The sequence below is a fragment of the Trichophyton rubrum genome, assembly GCF_000151425.1.
Source record: "Trichophyton rubrum CBS 118892 genomic scaffold supercont2.8, whole genome shotgun sequence".
In the NCBI taxonomy this organism is placed as follows: Eukaryota; Fungi; Ascomycota; class Eurotiomycetes; order Onygenales; family Arthrodermataceae; genus Trichophyton; species Trichophyton rubrum.
Genome location: NW_003456421.1, coordinates 701831 through 715684, shown reverse-complemented (window position 1 = coordinate 715684; position 13854 = coordinate 701831). Strand labels below are relative to the sequence as shown.

Below are 13854 nucleotides of genomic sequence, written 5' to 3'. Positions count from 1 at the left end.
TCCTCATCCGGGCCGCTTCTCCCACAACGGTGTCCATAGAAGGCTCATTCATAGGGGATCAGGACTGCTTGTCATGGCATCAACAGGCCGCAGCGAGTCGCCAGTACAGAGTAGCACATTTCGTCATTCGGCCTGGACACTGCATGATTCGCGAGAAGAAGGCCAACCAAGAGAAGCGGAGTTAGTTAGTTCAACCTGGCGGCTTGAGAAATTTGGCAAATTCATGAAGATAGCGCCCAAGCTCGAAGAATATGTCAGTAATGCTGGCTTTACTTCGATCACGGAAAAGAGCTATCCGTTTGCATCCAGCATGCCTTTAGCGTGTCAAGTATAATGAATAATAGGCTGATAACTACATGGTTGAGTTGAGCTCCCATGACTTGGTCGTTAGAGCCGCCTGCAACTCCTGCGATTCCCCGGCCCCTTTTCTACCACAACACCGTGTGGCTTGTTAAGCCGAAAATCTTTGGAATCTCTGTGGACACTGCATGGGACACACTAAGCACGTACACCTGCTCCCCTTGAAACGGACTGTCGATCACGTTGATGGCTGGTGACAGACAGACCGGCCTTAACTACCCCTAACACACGGTACAAATATCACAGCTCCAGTTTCCATGATGAAGCAAGGATCTCCAGAGAGAACTCTCCTCTCCTCCCATTGTTTCCTCCAAATCATCGTCAATGTCTTTGAATTCTTCACCGTCAAAGATATAACTGTTACTTGAGGCTTATTTTCTGATACCTCGCTGCAAGGTCGAAGGCTTGACTGACGGCGGCAACTTGCTGCAGCTTGCCAGCATCTGTCAAAAGGTCCCTTCAATGATGGGACATTCTCGCAGCAAGTCCGAGGAACGGAGCTCCCAAGTCAGGGCTATCCTTGTCGATGTTCTGTGTATGCACCCTGTAACTGTCCCTCAGGTGTCTATCAACTTTTCAACGATCTCGCAGCAATCCCGGGCTATATCTTAGTTATATCACACTTATATCACACTTTCAACTAAGGCCCAGGATATGACGGCAGTGCTGCGGTTAATTCATATGGAATCCAATGGCTATTCTGTACCTGCTCCATGGCTATCTACGGCACATGCTATTCCTTCAGCTGGCATATGTGTTGCGCAAAGCTATCTTGACTCTCTGCTACCAAAGTGTCGAATACGACACAGTTTCTGAGTTCCCACCTTGGAGGCCTCTGGAGAATCAAGGAACAAGCAAGGCGCAGCGTTGAATGATTGCGCCGTGAGATCTTGCAAAGAATAGACACTGCAGGTCAATGCCTATATGCCATCAGAACAACCGCTAGTTGTTTAACTGAATTCTTAATGTTGACGGGCCTGAATCACCTGGCTTGAGTAGCAAGAATGCTGATAGATTCATTAACTTATTATTGCTATGCAGATTTTGTTCCAATGAAAAGACAAGATGCAAAACGCTCGCTAATTCGCACAGACAAGGGAGAAAAGAAGTTCAGCCGATCCCTTCAATGAAAGAGAGAAGCTAGCGGCACCGAGGTGCAGTACATTGCTATCACACTATATGCTCCTTAGCCCATGGAGCAGGACCTAACGGAAGCCGTACAGGGGTCATTTCAGGCGACATCAACCCTGCAGCTGCACAGTAAAACGCTATCATTCCACAGACAACACCGCATCCACCTCCGACTTTATTTATCTGGATGCTCTGCTCGGGGAGTGACGTTGCGATAAAATTGGCTATGGCGGCGAACAGATACGACAGCGCAAGGAATACGAACACAAGCAGACACAAGATGTTGGAATGCAGTGACGCAACCATGAAAACAATCGTCAGAAGTACCCAAATGATGAGGAATATACCGAGTGCGAATGTGTATGACCGTTCATCCCCGTATGCCTCACGTATGTGCAATCCAGGAATCTTGAGCATTGCATAGGCCATCCAGTATGCGCCGTACGAAGAGTGGATGGTGGTTCCCAGAGTATTGCCGGACCGGAACTCCATGAAGCCGACGATGATCTGGATCATACCTCCCATGAACAACGCAAGGCCAAAGGCAGCTTGATCTGGACCGGAGCTTCCTCGTGGATTGGAGTTGGGCAGTCTATGATGCCAATGGCCACATTAGTTCCCTCTGAAGGGTTGAGAGGAAGTACGCCACAACCACAACCCTCCCCACTCGGGCACACACTTACCCTGCACCGCAATTGTACAGCCCAACCACAATACTTGTGATCGAGAACCCGAAGAGGCCCAAAGGGGCTGGGTTGGCGAGCTTGCTGAAAGATGGCAGAGCTACATGAGAACCAGTTGAGGGTTTGTGTTCTCGCTGCTCATCGAGTGAAGACCACTCGGTCTGCGGCACCTTTGCACTTGGCTGAGGGAGGGCGTTGGACATATTGGTTGGGCTTGCCTAGCTCGGCGGTACGGGACTGGTATACGGCGAGGAAGAGGAAGAAAACCACAGGCTTTGCAGGCAATTGGCAGAAGAAAGGTACGGGGAAAGGGAGAGCACAGGCAGGAAGAGCAGATTGGAATAGACATAAACCTCCACTTCAATGTCGAGGGGTTAGTTTTTATATGTTTTTTTTATTTTCGTGGGATGTCCAGGGTCAGTCCTATTTATCCCTATAAGTCTCTCGTTCCTCCGACTCGGCTTGCTTGGCCGGCGGGCGAGGCCTTCGCAGCTCCTGCAGCTTGTGCTACATTAAGCTTTCAACGAATATAAAAAGCATTATCTAGCGCGGAAGGCGTTCAATTCACGATATGGACGGCACAGTGACAAAACATCGTGAAAATCATACCCACCAAGCAACCCCTTTGTGATAAGCAAGCACATCATGGTTTGTCTGGGAGTAGAGGTGGGGACTGTTCAAAGGCTTGATCGGCTAAGCTTTCGCTGTTCCTTGGGATTCCGCAGCTGGACCCAACGAACCGCTGCCGGCCGGCTTGGGGAAACGGCATTGTTTGGCTCAGATTAATCTGGTACATGCAAGTGAAGAAACTGGCTAATTGTACGTATAGAGACGTTTCGTGTTGTGGAGAATGCATTTTTGTACGTAACTAGTCGTTAGGTTTTTCATCTATAGTATGTTTGAGCCCCTAGTTCGCCGCAAGGGCAGTACCATCTGGGCGGAATTCCTGTCTCAGGTGGAAGATAGGCTGTATAGAGTGTTTCCGGCTACGGGCTTTGGACTTCAGCGTGTCTTGCCAGCAATAGGGAAGTTTAGGATGAAATCCTTCAGAGGTTATTTATGATTCATTCACTCCAAGCCTCGGTCACGACATTGTTGTTGACCAAGGTTGGGATCCTAAACCCGTAGGGGGAGGGAAAAGAGGAGCTGGTATACGATAGTAAGTATTACCGTGGATAATCCCGAATTTTCACACTCTTCAGTTTGCTGGCATGGGAGCCGGTCCGGCACGATAACGGATAGACATGGCTAAAGCTGCTGACAAGCAATTTATATACCACATTAATGGAAATGCGAAACCCCACGAAGGATTAACGCGGGGACGCTTTAAATAAGGGAAGAGTCGATATTTCCCTTTGTGCGTATATCATCGGCTGGAATCTGTGTCTATTGGAGCGCCCCATCTTCATTGTCTGGATCTTCAAACCCTTCAAATTCGCTTTCATCTTCGTTGCCGTCTGACCCGTTTTCGAGAGCCCCAGATTTGACGCTCTCCGCATCATCGTCGCTTGCATTGGAGCCGGACTGTACTTCATCTCCGTCGTCACCTTGAGCTTCATCCGCTTTCCTCTTAAGGCCCATCTCACCTAATCGACCTTCACGTCCGTTTATTTTTTCATCTCCAGCGTCATCAGCCTTAGGTGGAGGTGTATACCAAGGCAACTTCCCGCGAAGGAAGTCATTTATCACCATCTTTGCAACACTGTTCACGTCAGGCTCACCACCCTTGAGCAGTCGACCACCCTTCCTAGCCAGTATGCTCAAAAATTCAGTAGCATCTGTGAATCCCTTGATTTCATATGTTCGCTCAATGTGACGCTGCTGCGTCTTCTTAAGTATCGCGGGGATATACTGTTCTGGGTTTTCAACATTTTCCACTCGAACAACGCCACGTAGAAGGATGTCTTCCTCGGTGGCGTTATTACTCGGGGGTACAACTCCAGGGCAGTCAATCAGGTAAATTCTCTTCATCAACGTGATGTACTGCCATACTTTAGTCTCTCCAGGGATAGGAGCAACAGTGCACACTTTCTTCTTTCGAAGGGTGTTTATGATGGACGATTTTCCAGTGTTGGGATAGCCAATAAATCCCACTGATATTTGCTTGCGATCTGAATGGAGAATTGAAAACTGACGTAATAGCTGGATTAAAGATCCCTTGCCAAAAGAGTTATTGATGCTTGCATGGAATGCAAGTGTAGGGTACTCCTTGGATAAAGCACGAACCCAGGCAGCCTAGGACCAGAAGTTAGTCAAATGCGCCAAAATATATATTGTGTATGTATATAATGGCGAAGGTGATGGACGTAGAGATATATGAAATGTTACTAAGAGAACAGCTATCATGTCCACAATGAAGTGAAAGCGGGACTCAACTCAAAACAAGACACACCATGCCCTTTGCGACGATGCCTTCAAAACGAAAGCAAGTCAACCTCGACTTCAGAAAGAAGCCAAAGTTACGGGGGGGATTGATCTGCCATAGCGGTAACAGACCGTCTTCCATTGTAAAAACGGCAATAACTTATGCACTGGAAGAAGCCTTGACAAACGCGATGGCATCATTTGAGCGGTTCTTGGGGTGAAGGTGATCTTTTAAGGGATGATGCGGACGGTGTGTAAACTTACAGCAACGCCTGTTGGCACCAAGTCACATTTGTTTAGGACAAATATCAAATGTTTGTGTGGCGCTTCTTCCTGGATATATTTCTCGACACTTCTGCACCGAGTGCCTTCAGGATCTCTAGCATCCAAAGCATGGACAATAACGTCTGAGGAGTCAATGACTTTGTACAGTTCATTCCAGATCCGTTTACTCTGTCCCTTTGAGAAAATCGGTTCTCTGGCAGCGGTGAGTTCTGCATCATCACCGTTGGTATCAGCATTGACATCACCTGATGTACCGCTGAGCAGTTTTGCCTGCTCTAGGCGATCCAAATAGCTGTCATGCATCTTTACTGTCTCCCCGGCGAGACCTTCGAGAGAATCAACACTGAGCTTAACACGTTTTCTTTGTGCCTTGGGCCCAAAGGTGTCACTAAATGGGGCATTTTCAACTGCAATCTTAGCCTTGTGCTGCTTCAGGCCATTTGGAGCATGACCATCCCGAATAAGACTCATTGGGAGTTTATTGGTTTTTAGCAATACTTGATAAGGATCAGCCGCCTTTTCAGCAAGAGCCTCTCGGAAGGAGCTCAGAGCCTCTTGAGAAATGACTCGAGTATTCCCGAACCACTTCCTGTTCGGTTCTATCCGGGCACTTGGCTTATCTCGAGACTGGTATGATGCGGCTTTGGTGATTTTTCCAGATGCGTTCCGTTGAGCCTTTCCATCCTTAAACATATTAAGGGTCTTCACTTTTTTCGCATCTCTATACACGCACACACAACGGTTAGTCCAATGATTAACTACATAACCACCAGCAAATGTCGATCCAAGAAACGACGCAGGAGAGAACAATTCATACCTGTAGAAATTTTCGCCCTTGGTTCGAACATTGCCCATTCCATCATTACTCTTACCCTGGCGCTCTCGTCGAGACGCCTCCTTTTTGCCTGTACCCATTTTCGCAGAGATGTAACAAGAGACTGCTACTACTGAGCAAGATGTCTGTTTCGAGAGGCGCTTTGCAGTCAAAAGCCTCTCGTTGGAGTTGTTGTTGACGCTGATAAAGTCTTTTGACGATAAAAAAAATTATTTTTGTGCATTTGTGCCAAGACTTATCACCGCACGGGCCATGCTAAAACTTCTATCGCTTTTTTTCCTGTTTGAATCTTTTGGACGTTTCCTTCCCTTCTGTGCAAACGACTTGGACAGGACGGGAGTCCGCCGCAATTGATATTCACGATGGCATCCCTATTACGAGAGTGCAGTGCGAAATCATCCATGGCAATATGCCGCTCCCACACAGCCCCCGCGGCTCAGTTTCGTTTATTCTCCTCGACTGCTCGCATGATGGTCGGTCCTGAAGCGCCGGGCTATATTGATGTACCACAATCAATTCAGCCAGATCTACCCCGTCGACAACAGGTCAAGGGCACTCTACCCGTCCCTAGAGAGCTGTTTCCATCCCGTCGACCAGATAAACCCACTGAATCATACATTGCCGACGCTACACCACTGCCGTCAAGCAACACTCCAAAGGTCGCACCAGGCCATCCCCACTATGAACAGCTCGAATGGAGGCGGAAAATGGCTGGCGTTAGGAGGAAGCATCTGCGTGAAGGACTTCTAGAGCTTCATGAACGCAAGAAATCTGCCCACCAGAGAATGGTTGCGCTAAGCAACGCCAAAGAGAAGCGTCGAACTCAGATCCTCAATCAGCCAGAGCGAGATGATGACCGACTCACAGCTTCGACCACTGTTTCGGCGATGAAACCTGTAAAATGCAAAGTACTCCCAAATCCAGGCGCAGAAGAACGGTTGGCCCGATCTATGGCAAAAGTCAAGGAGATTCAGGAGGCTCGGCGTCAGGATGTGATGAACTCGATCCACGAGCTTTATTTGAACGCACAGCAATTTATCGTCAACGAAGAGCAACTCAATGCCGAGATCGATCGTGTATTCCCTATTGACAACAACCCTGACTGGGCTAACGGACGCCGCACTGGAGAGAACATCTGGAACTTGGGACCCCCACCTACAATGGCTGTCCTAGGTAATCAGACGAAGGACGAACTGACTAAATGGGAGACTGTACAACGGCGAACCAAGAGGCTTGCTGAGGAACTCACAGGAAGCAAGATATAAAACTAGTGAGACACTAATATATCATGATGTAATCATAGCATTGATTGTATAGTAGATCTTTTTTAACAATAGGGCGAATTCAGGGTTTTCCTTTTTTTTTTTTATTCAATTGTTTTTATTCAACTTGCTTGCAATTATCAAATTCATTATTGAAGACGCCTACTTGACAGGATTCTCAATTGGAGTGCAAAGATAATCATGTTATTGGGTGAAGGAGTTGATACCAATGACACAGAGATTCCCCTATATAGCCTCCCCATGGATGGGGTGGTCGGCGTATCCCATGGCCTTTACATATATTTGGGCACTTTCAAGGACTCTCTTCTTACTATTGCCGATAGTCTCACGGTCATTAAAGGCGCCGTGCACATGTTCAAAGTCGAGCGGCGCAACGGTTTTCCAGATGCGATGGATGGCATCTGGGAAGAGCGGTATCTAATAATGGCACCAACAGCGGTTAGTTCACCTGGGGTTGAGGATTGAGAGAGACGCATGTTTTATATGTCATACCAGATTCGGATATGACCACATAAAGGTATACGAAATCGTCCCTGGCTGTCTATCAACGTGGTAGACGCCGCTGGGCACAACCATGATAGTGTCAGCAACCAGCAACCGCCTCTCGTCTTCCCAGAACAAAACCGCGCTTCCCGGAAAATGCCCTCCGGCCTTGAGGATCTTAATTCTGCCGTTGAGAAGGCTCAATTGCTCGCCTTCCCACAGGATCTGGTGAGTTCCAGGATGGCATTGAGGTTCTGAACCTACAGCCACCCTCAAGGGGCCACCTTCACTGAAACGCTGGACCCATTGCTCATCCTCTGCCGAGTAGTAGACTGGGCAGTTGAAGGCTTCCGCCCAGTGAATCGCTGTGGAGTAGAAGTGAGGATGGGAAATAGCGATTGCTTGAATCCCACCGAGCTCGTGGATATGGCGGACGGTCTCGTTGTCGATGTAGCTGATGCAGTCCCAGAGGACGTTGCCACTGGGAGTACGGCAGAGAAATGCTCGCTGTCCAATTGCTACCGTTGGAACAGTGACGATGCTTACAAGCCCGGACTTCTCATATTCATGGAAGACGTTCTGATATTTTCCTGACTCTTGCAGGCTGCGTAAGGTTGTCCACCATTGCCTAGTAATACAATGTCAGTTGCTGGGTATATAAAGCAGATCAACAGGTCACTGATGATTTCGTATTTAGTTACCCCTGAAGAGGAACGTATTGTCGAGGGTCGTCGCATATTTTGCAGGACTTCACTGATGAAGTGCTGTACTGAGCACCACATGTTCCGCAGATTGGCAGATCCATCTTCGAAGATGATTGTTTATAAGCAGCAATGGGCAGCGATGGCGTTCAGTAGGATGTTAAAATCAACAAGAACAGAGTTGTTTCAGTGACCCATGATTTCATCCTTCGTCAAGGTGTGCAGAGCCTCCTTAAATAGCTTCTCCAGGTAGATGTCTCCTCAGCAGGTTTGGATGGAGTCTAGAAAAGCCAGAACATAAGGGCGCTTGTGACACCTAATCATCGTATTCTAGATGTCGGGAATATGTCATCGTTCTCGCTTCAGAGCGCAATCGTAGCTTGCAGGATACGGTGAGCTTACAAATGGGCTGGACACCAAAGACCGGCTATTTCCATATCTTATATTCGTAAGGCATTTCTAAGCTCGACTAACAAACGAAATCTTCTAGACCTATTCCTTGCATCAACGGAAGCAGGGAAGGACCTCAAGAGGTTTTGATCCTCCTTTTGAGCGCCATAATCCACCTCTTGATGTATCCAGCCCTTTTCTAGGTCGGCATTCTTCCAAATCAGTTCAAGAAAGCTTTCAGCCTCCCTTCTTCCATATTAAACGAGCGGACGATATCCGCCTTCCTTCCTATGTTTAGCTTGGGTAGGTAACGTAGCGGTCGTATCGTAGGCCCTTGGGAGAGATATGCCTGAGCCATGCAGAGACCTGCTCTGTGGAATATGCGAACGGCAGTGTCTTTGAATGTTATCACTAATGGACTAATAATTAGTTAAATCAACCCCTCCCCAGCGGTTCTACGTCCTCTATTGTCCTCTATATATACATATCAAGAGCTCAAAGACGCAAAGGGAAAAATATTGAATAACCAGTCGTCAGCAGCAAGGTGGCAGGAGCAATTCAGATTATACAAGGGGTATCAGAAACCACAGCTCAATGTTGATTATCTAGTATTCCTTCCCGATACGCAAAATAATACAGCATTAATTCCTCAGCAAAGGCTCTCATTGCAATAGAACTCCTCAGGAGTATCTAGCTGTTCTCCCTTTTGAGCCCAGATTTTGTCAAGGTCCTCCCACTCCGGTTTTCTCATCCTTGTATTCTGGAATTCTTCATATCTGTTTAATGGCATACGACTAACAATGTTGTCCTGCTCATAGCATCCTCCATACACAATACGGGTATGACCTAGAGACAGCAGAGGCAGAGCTAGGCAGAGTGGATGAGATGTGAAGAATGGATAGTATCAACCTGGTTGCTATTTGGATGGAAACAATGGCCATCACCATTCGCAAGGATACATTTAGTTCCATCCTTGAGGCCGCAAAACTACCGTTGGTCCCTGCTGGGGTTTGAGCAAGCATTTGTGAAGCTTCATATTGCCCTCACACCTTTACCAAGCCTACTGCCAACATGAAGTCAAAACATTCTTCGAAAATATCGTCGATAGGATAATGAAAACATGGCCATTGTTACTGCAGACGATTGGATTACCGAACTAGAGCTTTCAAAGTTCCAGAAGGACTATATAAGGGAAAGGATAGAAGATTTAGCTAACATTCAACAGTGATTGACAAGGGGGTATCTGGCACTTTTGTTGCAATATTGATGGTTTCGGATGATTATGTAATTATAACGGACTAAAAATTATCCTTTTTAAACTTTGTGAGGCTTAAAGGAGCCCCCGAGGTCTGCAAAAGTTTTCGTACGCGATTTCGACCTAATAATAAAATAATATGGCTAACGGGTTATTTTGAATAATGATGGTGAGATTTTACGACAGACGGCAATAAGAATCCCATCACAGTCCAGAATCGGCCCCGGTCAACGTTTTCAATCTTATCATTATACTCTGACCTCTGCTGTTGCCCAGGTTTGCCAACAAACAATGTGAAGGATCTTGCTCTTGCTCGCCTATTCAATCACACCGCTAGAGCCTGCCTGCCATCCGCCTGATACCAGTCACTATCAGGCACTCTGTATTTTCAGCAAGTGACAGCAGGATGTGTGATCGAACACACGGGATCGGCTACATGGACATTCTAGAGGGGGGGATTGTGCAACTTTTACGCCGGTCAATCAATCCCAGCATCTTCTCCGCTAGCTGCCGTCCATCCTAGGGCTATCGCAAGCGCAGAAGAAATATATCTACCAATGAGGACACTCGATGAGATGCCATGGCCCCGACCGTTCGCTGGATGCAAATACAGTACAGAGTGTCTGAGTTACACCCCGAGGCATATTCTGTGTCATGCAGCAAGAAGAACCATATCTCGGGTTTTGTTTTCCTGCATGACCAGTCAATTTCCTCTGAAGAGAGGGTACAGAGTACGGGGTATATGGTACCAAGTGCTTCTCCGGGGCGCTATCGTACGACTTTTGATATCGCCATGAAGTTAGTCTCTATCCGTTGCTGGACATGCAAGCTCCCCGCAGAGGTCACAGCAAAGCAGATTGAACGAAACATGGAGACACCGGTTGTCCACATTTCTACGGGTGATCCCCTATTAACAAACAAAGTAGCGGCTTCAAGGATTCAAAAACCGACTGTCGTTGGCACGAGAATTGCGAACTAACCGGGAGATGTGCATAACCAGGTTCTACAACCGCAGCATTGCATCACATGGCTACTGCAATGAGGGAAGCTCTGAGACATCCAACGCAGATCTGTTATCCACTTCCTGCAGCTTTTTACAAGATTTGCTTGTTTACTGTGGCTGATCTGTATGTCTGATCATGCGTTTTTCCATTTTTAGCACTTGCTCGCCGCTTCGAGATATTGGGAGGTATACACTCTGCAGCATCGAGTGCAACTCGGCGATGGAACAGTCCATGGGAAGCAACATGTAGATGTTCTTATTGCGGCTTTTTCGGCTCAAGACATGCTGCTCGCTTCGGAAATTGAACAAGCGTCTGGATGCCATGGGCCTTGATGAGAATCTATAAATACCAGCAAATCGTCCAGGTGTAAACTCCCTCGTTTCCTAGGGCAGCGGACAGCAAAGCACATTATCTCAACCCCTATTCCCTAAAGAAAGCGAGCAAAACAGTTCTCTCCAACGTCAACTATGAAGTGGCTCACTTTGGCAGCATGCCTAGCAATGGGCAGCAATGCTCTATCAATCCCTTCCCGGCCAACCGAGGAACGAGCAACTAAGAACTGTCCGACCAATCTCTCTGGACCCTTCGAGTTCCCCCATTTGATCATTCCAATCAACTCGTCGGCCCCTAAGGCTGCCAAAGGAACTTCGTACTATGGCGAAGTCTCAGCAACAATCTCCTCCATCTTCAACTTCGACATCTCCCCGCAAGGCCCCAACTTATGCTCCCTGGTCTTTTTGTTCCCTAGCAAGGAGGAGCGTCCTGCCTGGACCTACACTTTTGAGGGTGATGGGAAGGTTAGCATGGCCAGACTGGAAGGACCCGCTAATAATGGAACAACCTACGAGAATGCGCCAAAAGTAGCCGCTGAGCTGGGCATACAGACGCTCGCTGCCGGAAAATCGAACGTTATCGCCACCTTTGACTGCCCGCTCGGCCAGGCAATCGCCTTCAAGATGTCCAATGCAGGATCAACAAACCTCAAGTATTTCCAGGACTACGGAAACCCACCGTAAGTAGCGTCCGATCCTTCGAAGGCTTACGGCTGAAGAACCAGCAAAGACATATGCTGATACTCATTTCTAGAATCGGTCTCTACATCACTCGTTGTTCAAAATAGATGGAGGAACCATGTCTTCAAACGATTATCAATTTTCATGCCTTTCTATTAGTTCCTTCAGTGTCGAAAAGCACTCGTGCTGCTGAATTTCTTAAAAGTTGGCTTCCGATGTGAGCAGAGCAAGTATTGATTAACTAGTTAGTTGACTAATGAAAACGACTGTTCTTAAAATAGCTCGCCCATGAGGCAGCTTTCTGGAATTATGCTAGTAAATTCCATGCTGATGATCAATACGGGGGCTTTGTAAGAATTTCTCTGATGCATACGAGAAATTGCTCCATATGGTTTTGATAAACTCGCTTCATGCAAGCTCCATTGGGTAGTTAAGCTCAGTACAGCCTGGGGACAAAGCTCCAAAAGCAAAAAAGAGATAACGCGGAAAAGGGACATGCTGTGCGCTAGTTATCGTTTTATGACGGCAACCAATGCCCGAGATGGAAAGTCAGCAAAGAACGGGAGGAAGTATGGAACGAAGGCTTGAGGGTCTAAGCCATAGAGAGTCGTAAGGCAGTTAGTTGGACGAATGCTGGCGGGAATACGAGGGGCAAGCCATGCCAACAGCAACTCAGCCGAGTTTGGAGAATAGGGCGTCATATCAAAGAAAGAGGCGTCAAGATAAATACCATCCACCAGTTTGCTCTGGGGTGAAGTAGTTATCATTTAAATCCCAGGGTAATTTGACTCATCGGGGTAACAACGGATGCCCTGTGGACTCTGAACAGGCTGGTAACTCTTACCTGATATTCAACCTGATGATGGACCGAAAGGAGGCTCCCGATCCAGAATATAATGAGCACGAGATAGTTATCCCCAGCATTGAAAAAAGCATCAAGACGATCGAGCTCCAGGCAAATGAGGCCGAAAGAGCGGCCACGGCACCAGAGCTCAACGTTGTGCCTACAGCACCGCCATATCATACCGATACAACGACCGTGGCATCTGCAGTATCTTCATCACCGTACGATGAACACCACCGTCCGACTCTCCCCCATGCGCCGTCAATGTCTACTTCACAGATATCGTCGGCTTCAACTATCTCAAGAAGGCCTTTGCCTCCGGGGCCCGAGCCGAGAACAGCTTTTGCGTGTCTATCAATGCACATGACGGACCGCATCAGACTGTTGAGATTTCCAGAACCGATGGTCCCTGAGATAATTGAGATGATCCGGATAGGCTGGCCAAGGGGGATCAATACTCCGCGTGAATATAGCCAGTCTCTCGAAATCAAATTGAACGGAAACCCATGGTCACCACACTCGTGGGGAGAGTCTCGGATCCATGCCCGTAAGCTGATGGCAGGACTCCTCGACGGATTGTACCAGCGAGGCTGGATTGTGAAGGTTTCCGTGGATATCGGACACGTTGGTGAGTAATTGCCCGCTTTTCTTATCAAGGGGATAACACCCCTATCTAAAGGATAATCGCCACCCTTTGCTGGTTGGTTGCTGATTCCGGCGTAACTACGTACCTCCCCGGGCATAAAAGACAGTTTATTCTTTCGCTACCAACAGCCTGCGCCGCCGCCGTGTATATGGACAAGCATATCCTTCCACCACTCCGATAGACTGCGTATTGTCGATGGACCAACCGGCTTTGGCTTGAATCTGGCGGATGCCCTGGGCCCCGATGTCGAAAACTGCCAAGTGCGAGGAACCATGTTTGAGATCAAGCTTCACGGGAGTCCCTGGCGAGCTGTAGGCACGAAGACGGTGAAGACCCGCGTTATCCTTTTGACGATTATGGACGTGCTCGAACAGCAGGGATTCGGCCTGTATGCGGCCATCAACCATAACAGCAGACGCTCCAAGGACTCAAGTAACGCTGAAGCCGATACGTGGTACTGCAACCGGCCTATTGACTGGAAGCCCGGCCAGTTTGTCTACCACGGGTAGTAGTAGCAATCACTTTTATATCGCCATATCGAACACCCCTTCTCTATGTTCCATCCCCCCCTTTCTCA

The 13854-nt window shown here is 47.9% G+C and overlaps 7 protein-coding genes across 7 annotated transcripts; 3 read left to right on the top strand and 4 right to left on the bottom strand.

Moving 5' to 3' along the window:
* Positions 1 to 3: 3 nt before the first annotated feature.
* Positions 4 to 2627, bottom strand: TERG_06784 (uncharacterized protein). Its single transcript, XM_003232745.2, has 2 exons — positions 2175 to 2627; positions 4 to 2083 (listed from the first exon to the last, which is right to left on the bottom strand). The coding sequence occupies exons 1-2, from the start codon at positions 2375 to 2377 to the stop codon at positions 1531 to 1533; spliced, it is 756 nt and encodes a 251-aa protein (XP_003232793.1). The 5' UTR covers positions 2378 to 2627; the 3' UTR covers positions 4 to 1530.
* Positions 2628 to 3560: 933 nt separating this feature from the next.
* TERG_12453 (nucleolar GTP-binding protein 2) lies at positions 3561 to 4680 on the bottom strand (the record flags this gene model as incomplete). The annotated part of the gene is made up of 2 exons (XM_047751408.1): positions 3561 to 4409; positions 4567 to 4680. The coding sequence occupies 2 exons, from the start codon at positions 4678 to 4680 to the stop codon at positions 3561 to 3563; spliced, it is 963 nt and encodes a 320-aa protein (XP_047607039.1).
* An 89-nt stretch (positions 4681 to 4769) lies between these two features.
* Positions 4770 to 5738, bottom strand: TERG_12452 (uncharacterized protein; the record flags this gene model as incomplete). The annotated part of the gene is made up of 1 exon (XM_047751407.1): positions 4770 to 5738. One exon carries the CDS (start codon positions 5736 to 5738, stop codon positions 4770 to 4772), a length of 969 nt encoding a protein of 322 aa, XP_047607038.1.
* Positions 5739 to 6020: 282 nt separating this feature from the next.
* On the top strand, positions 6021 to 6923 carry TERG_06782 (uncharacterized protein; the record flags this gene model as incomplete). The annotated part of the gene is made up of 1 exon (XM_003232743.1): positions 6021 to 6923. One exon carries the CDS (start codon positions 6021 to 6023, stop codon positions 6921 to 6923), a length of 903 nt encoding a protein of 300 aa, XP_003232791.1.
* Positions 6924 to 7166: 243 nt separating this feature from the next.
* On the bottom strand, positions 7167 to 8229 carry TERG_06781 (uncharacterized protein; the record flags this gene model as incomplete). The annotated part of the gene is made up of 3 exons (XM_003232742.1): positions 7167 to 7358; positions 7434 to 8052; positions 8126 to 8229. 3 exons carry the CDS (start codon positions 8227 to 8229, stop codon positions 7167 to 7169), a joined length of 915 nt encoding a protein of 304 aa, XP_003232790.1.
* A 3012-nt stretch (positions 8230 to 11241) lies between these two features.
* On the top strand, positions 11242 to 11894 carry TERG_06780 (uncharacterized protein; the record flags this gene model as incomplete). The annotated part of the gene is made up of 2 exons (XM_003232741.1): positions 11242 to 11786; positions 11861 to 11894. 2 exons carry the CDS (start codon positions 11242 to 11244, stop codon positions 11892 to 11894), a joined length of 579 nt encoding a protein of 192 aa, XP_003232789.1.
* Positions 11895 to 12646: 752 nt separating this feature from the next.
* On the top strand, positions 12647 to 13786 carry TERG_06779 (uncharacterized protein; the record flags this gene model as incomplete). Its single annotated transcript, XM_003232740.2, has 2 exons — positions 12647 to 13259; positions 13380 to 13786. The coding sequence occupies 2 exons, from the start codon at positions 12647 to 12649 to the stop codon at positions 13784 to 13786; spliced, it is 1020 nt and encodes a 339-aa protein (XP_003232788.2).
* Positions 13787 to 13854: the final 68 nt, after the last annotated feature.

Excerpts from the sequence above, each read along its gene's own strand:
- TERG_06784 (XM_003232745.2), bottom strand. The coding sequence starts at position 2,377 with ATGTCCAACGCCCTCCCTCAGCCAAGTGCAAAGGTGCCGCAGACCGAG. Across the intron at positions 2,084-2,174 it reads CTGTACAATTGCGGTGCAGG|ACTGCCCAACTCCAATCCAC; the intron begins GTAAGTGTGTGC and ends TTGGCATCATAG.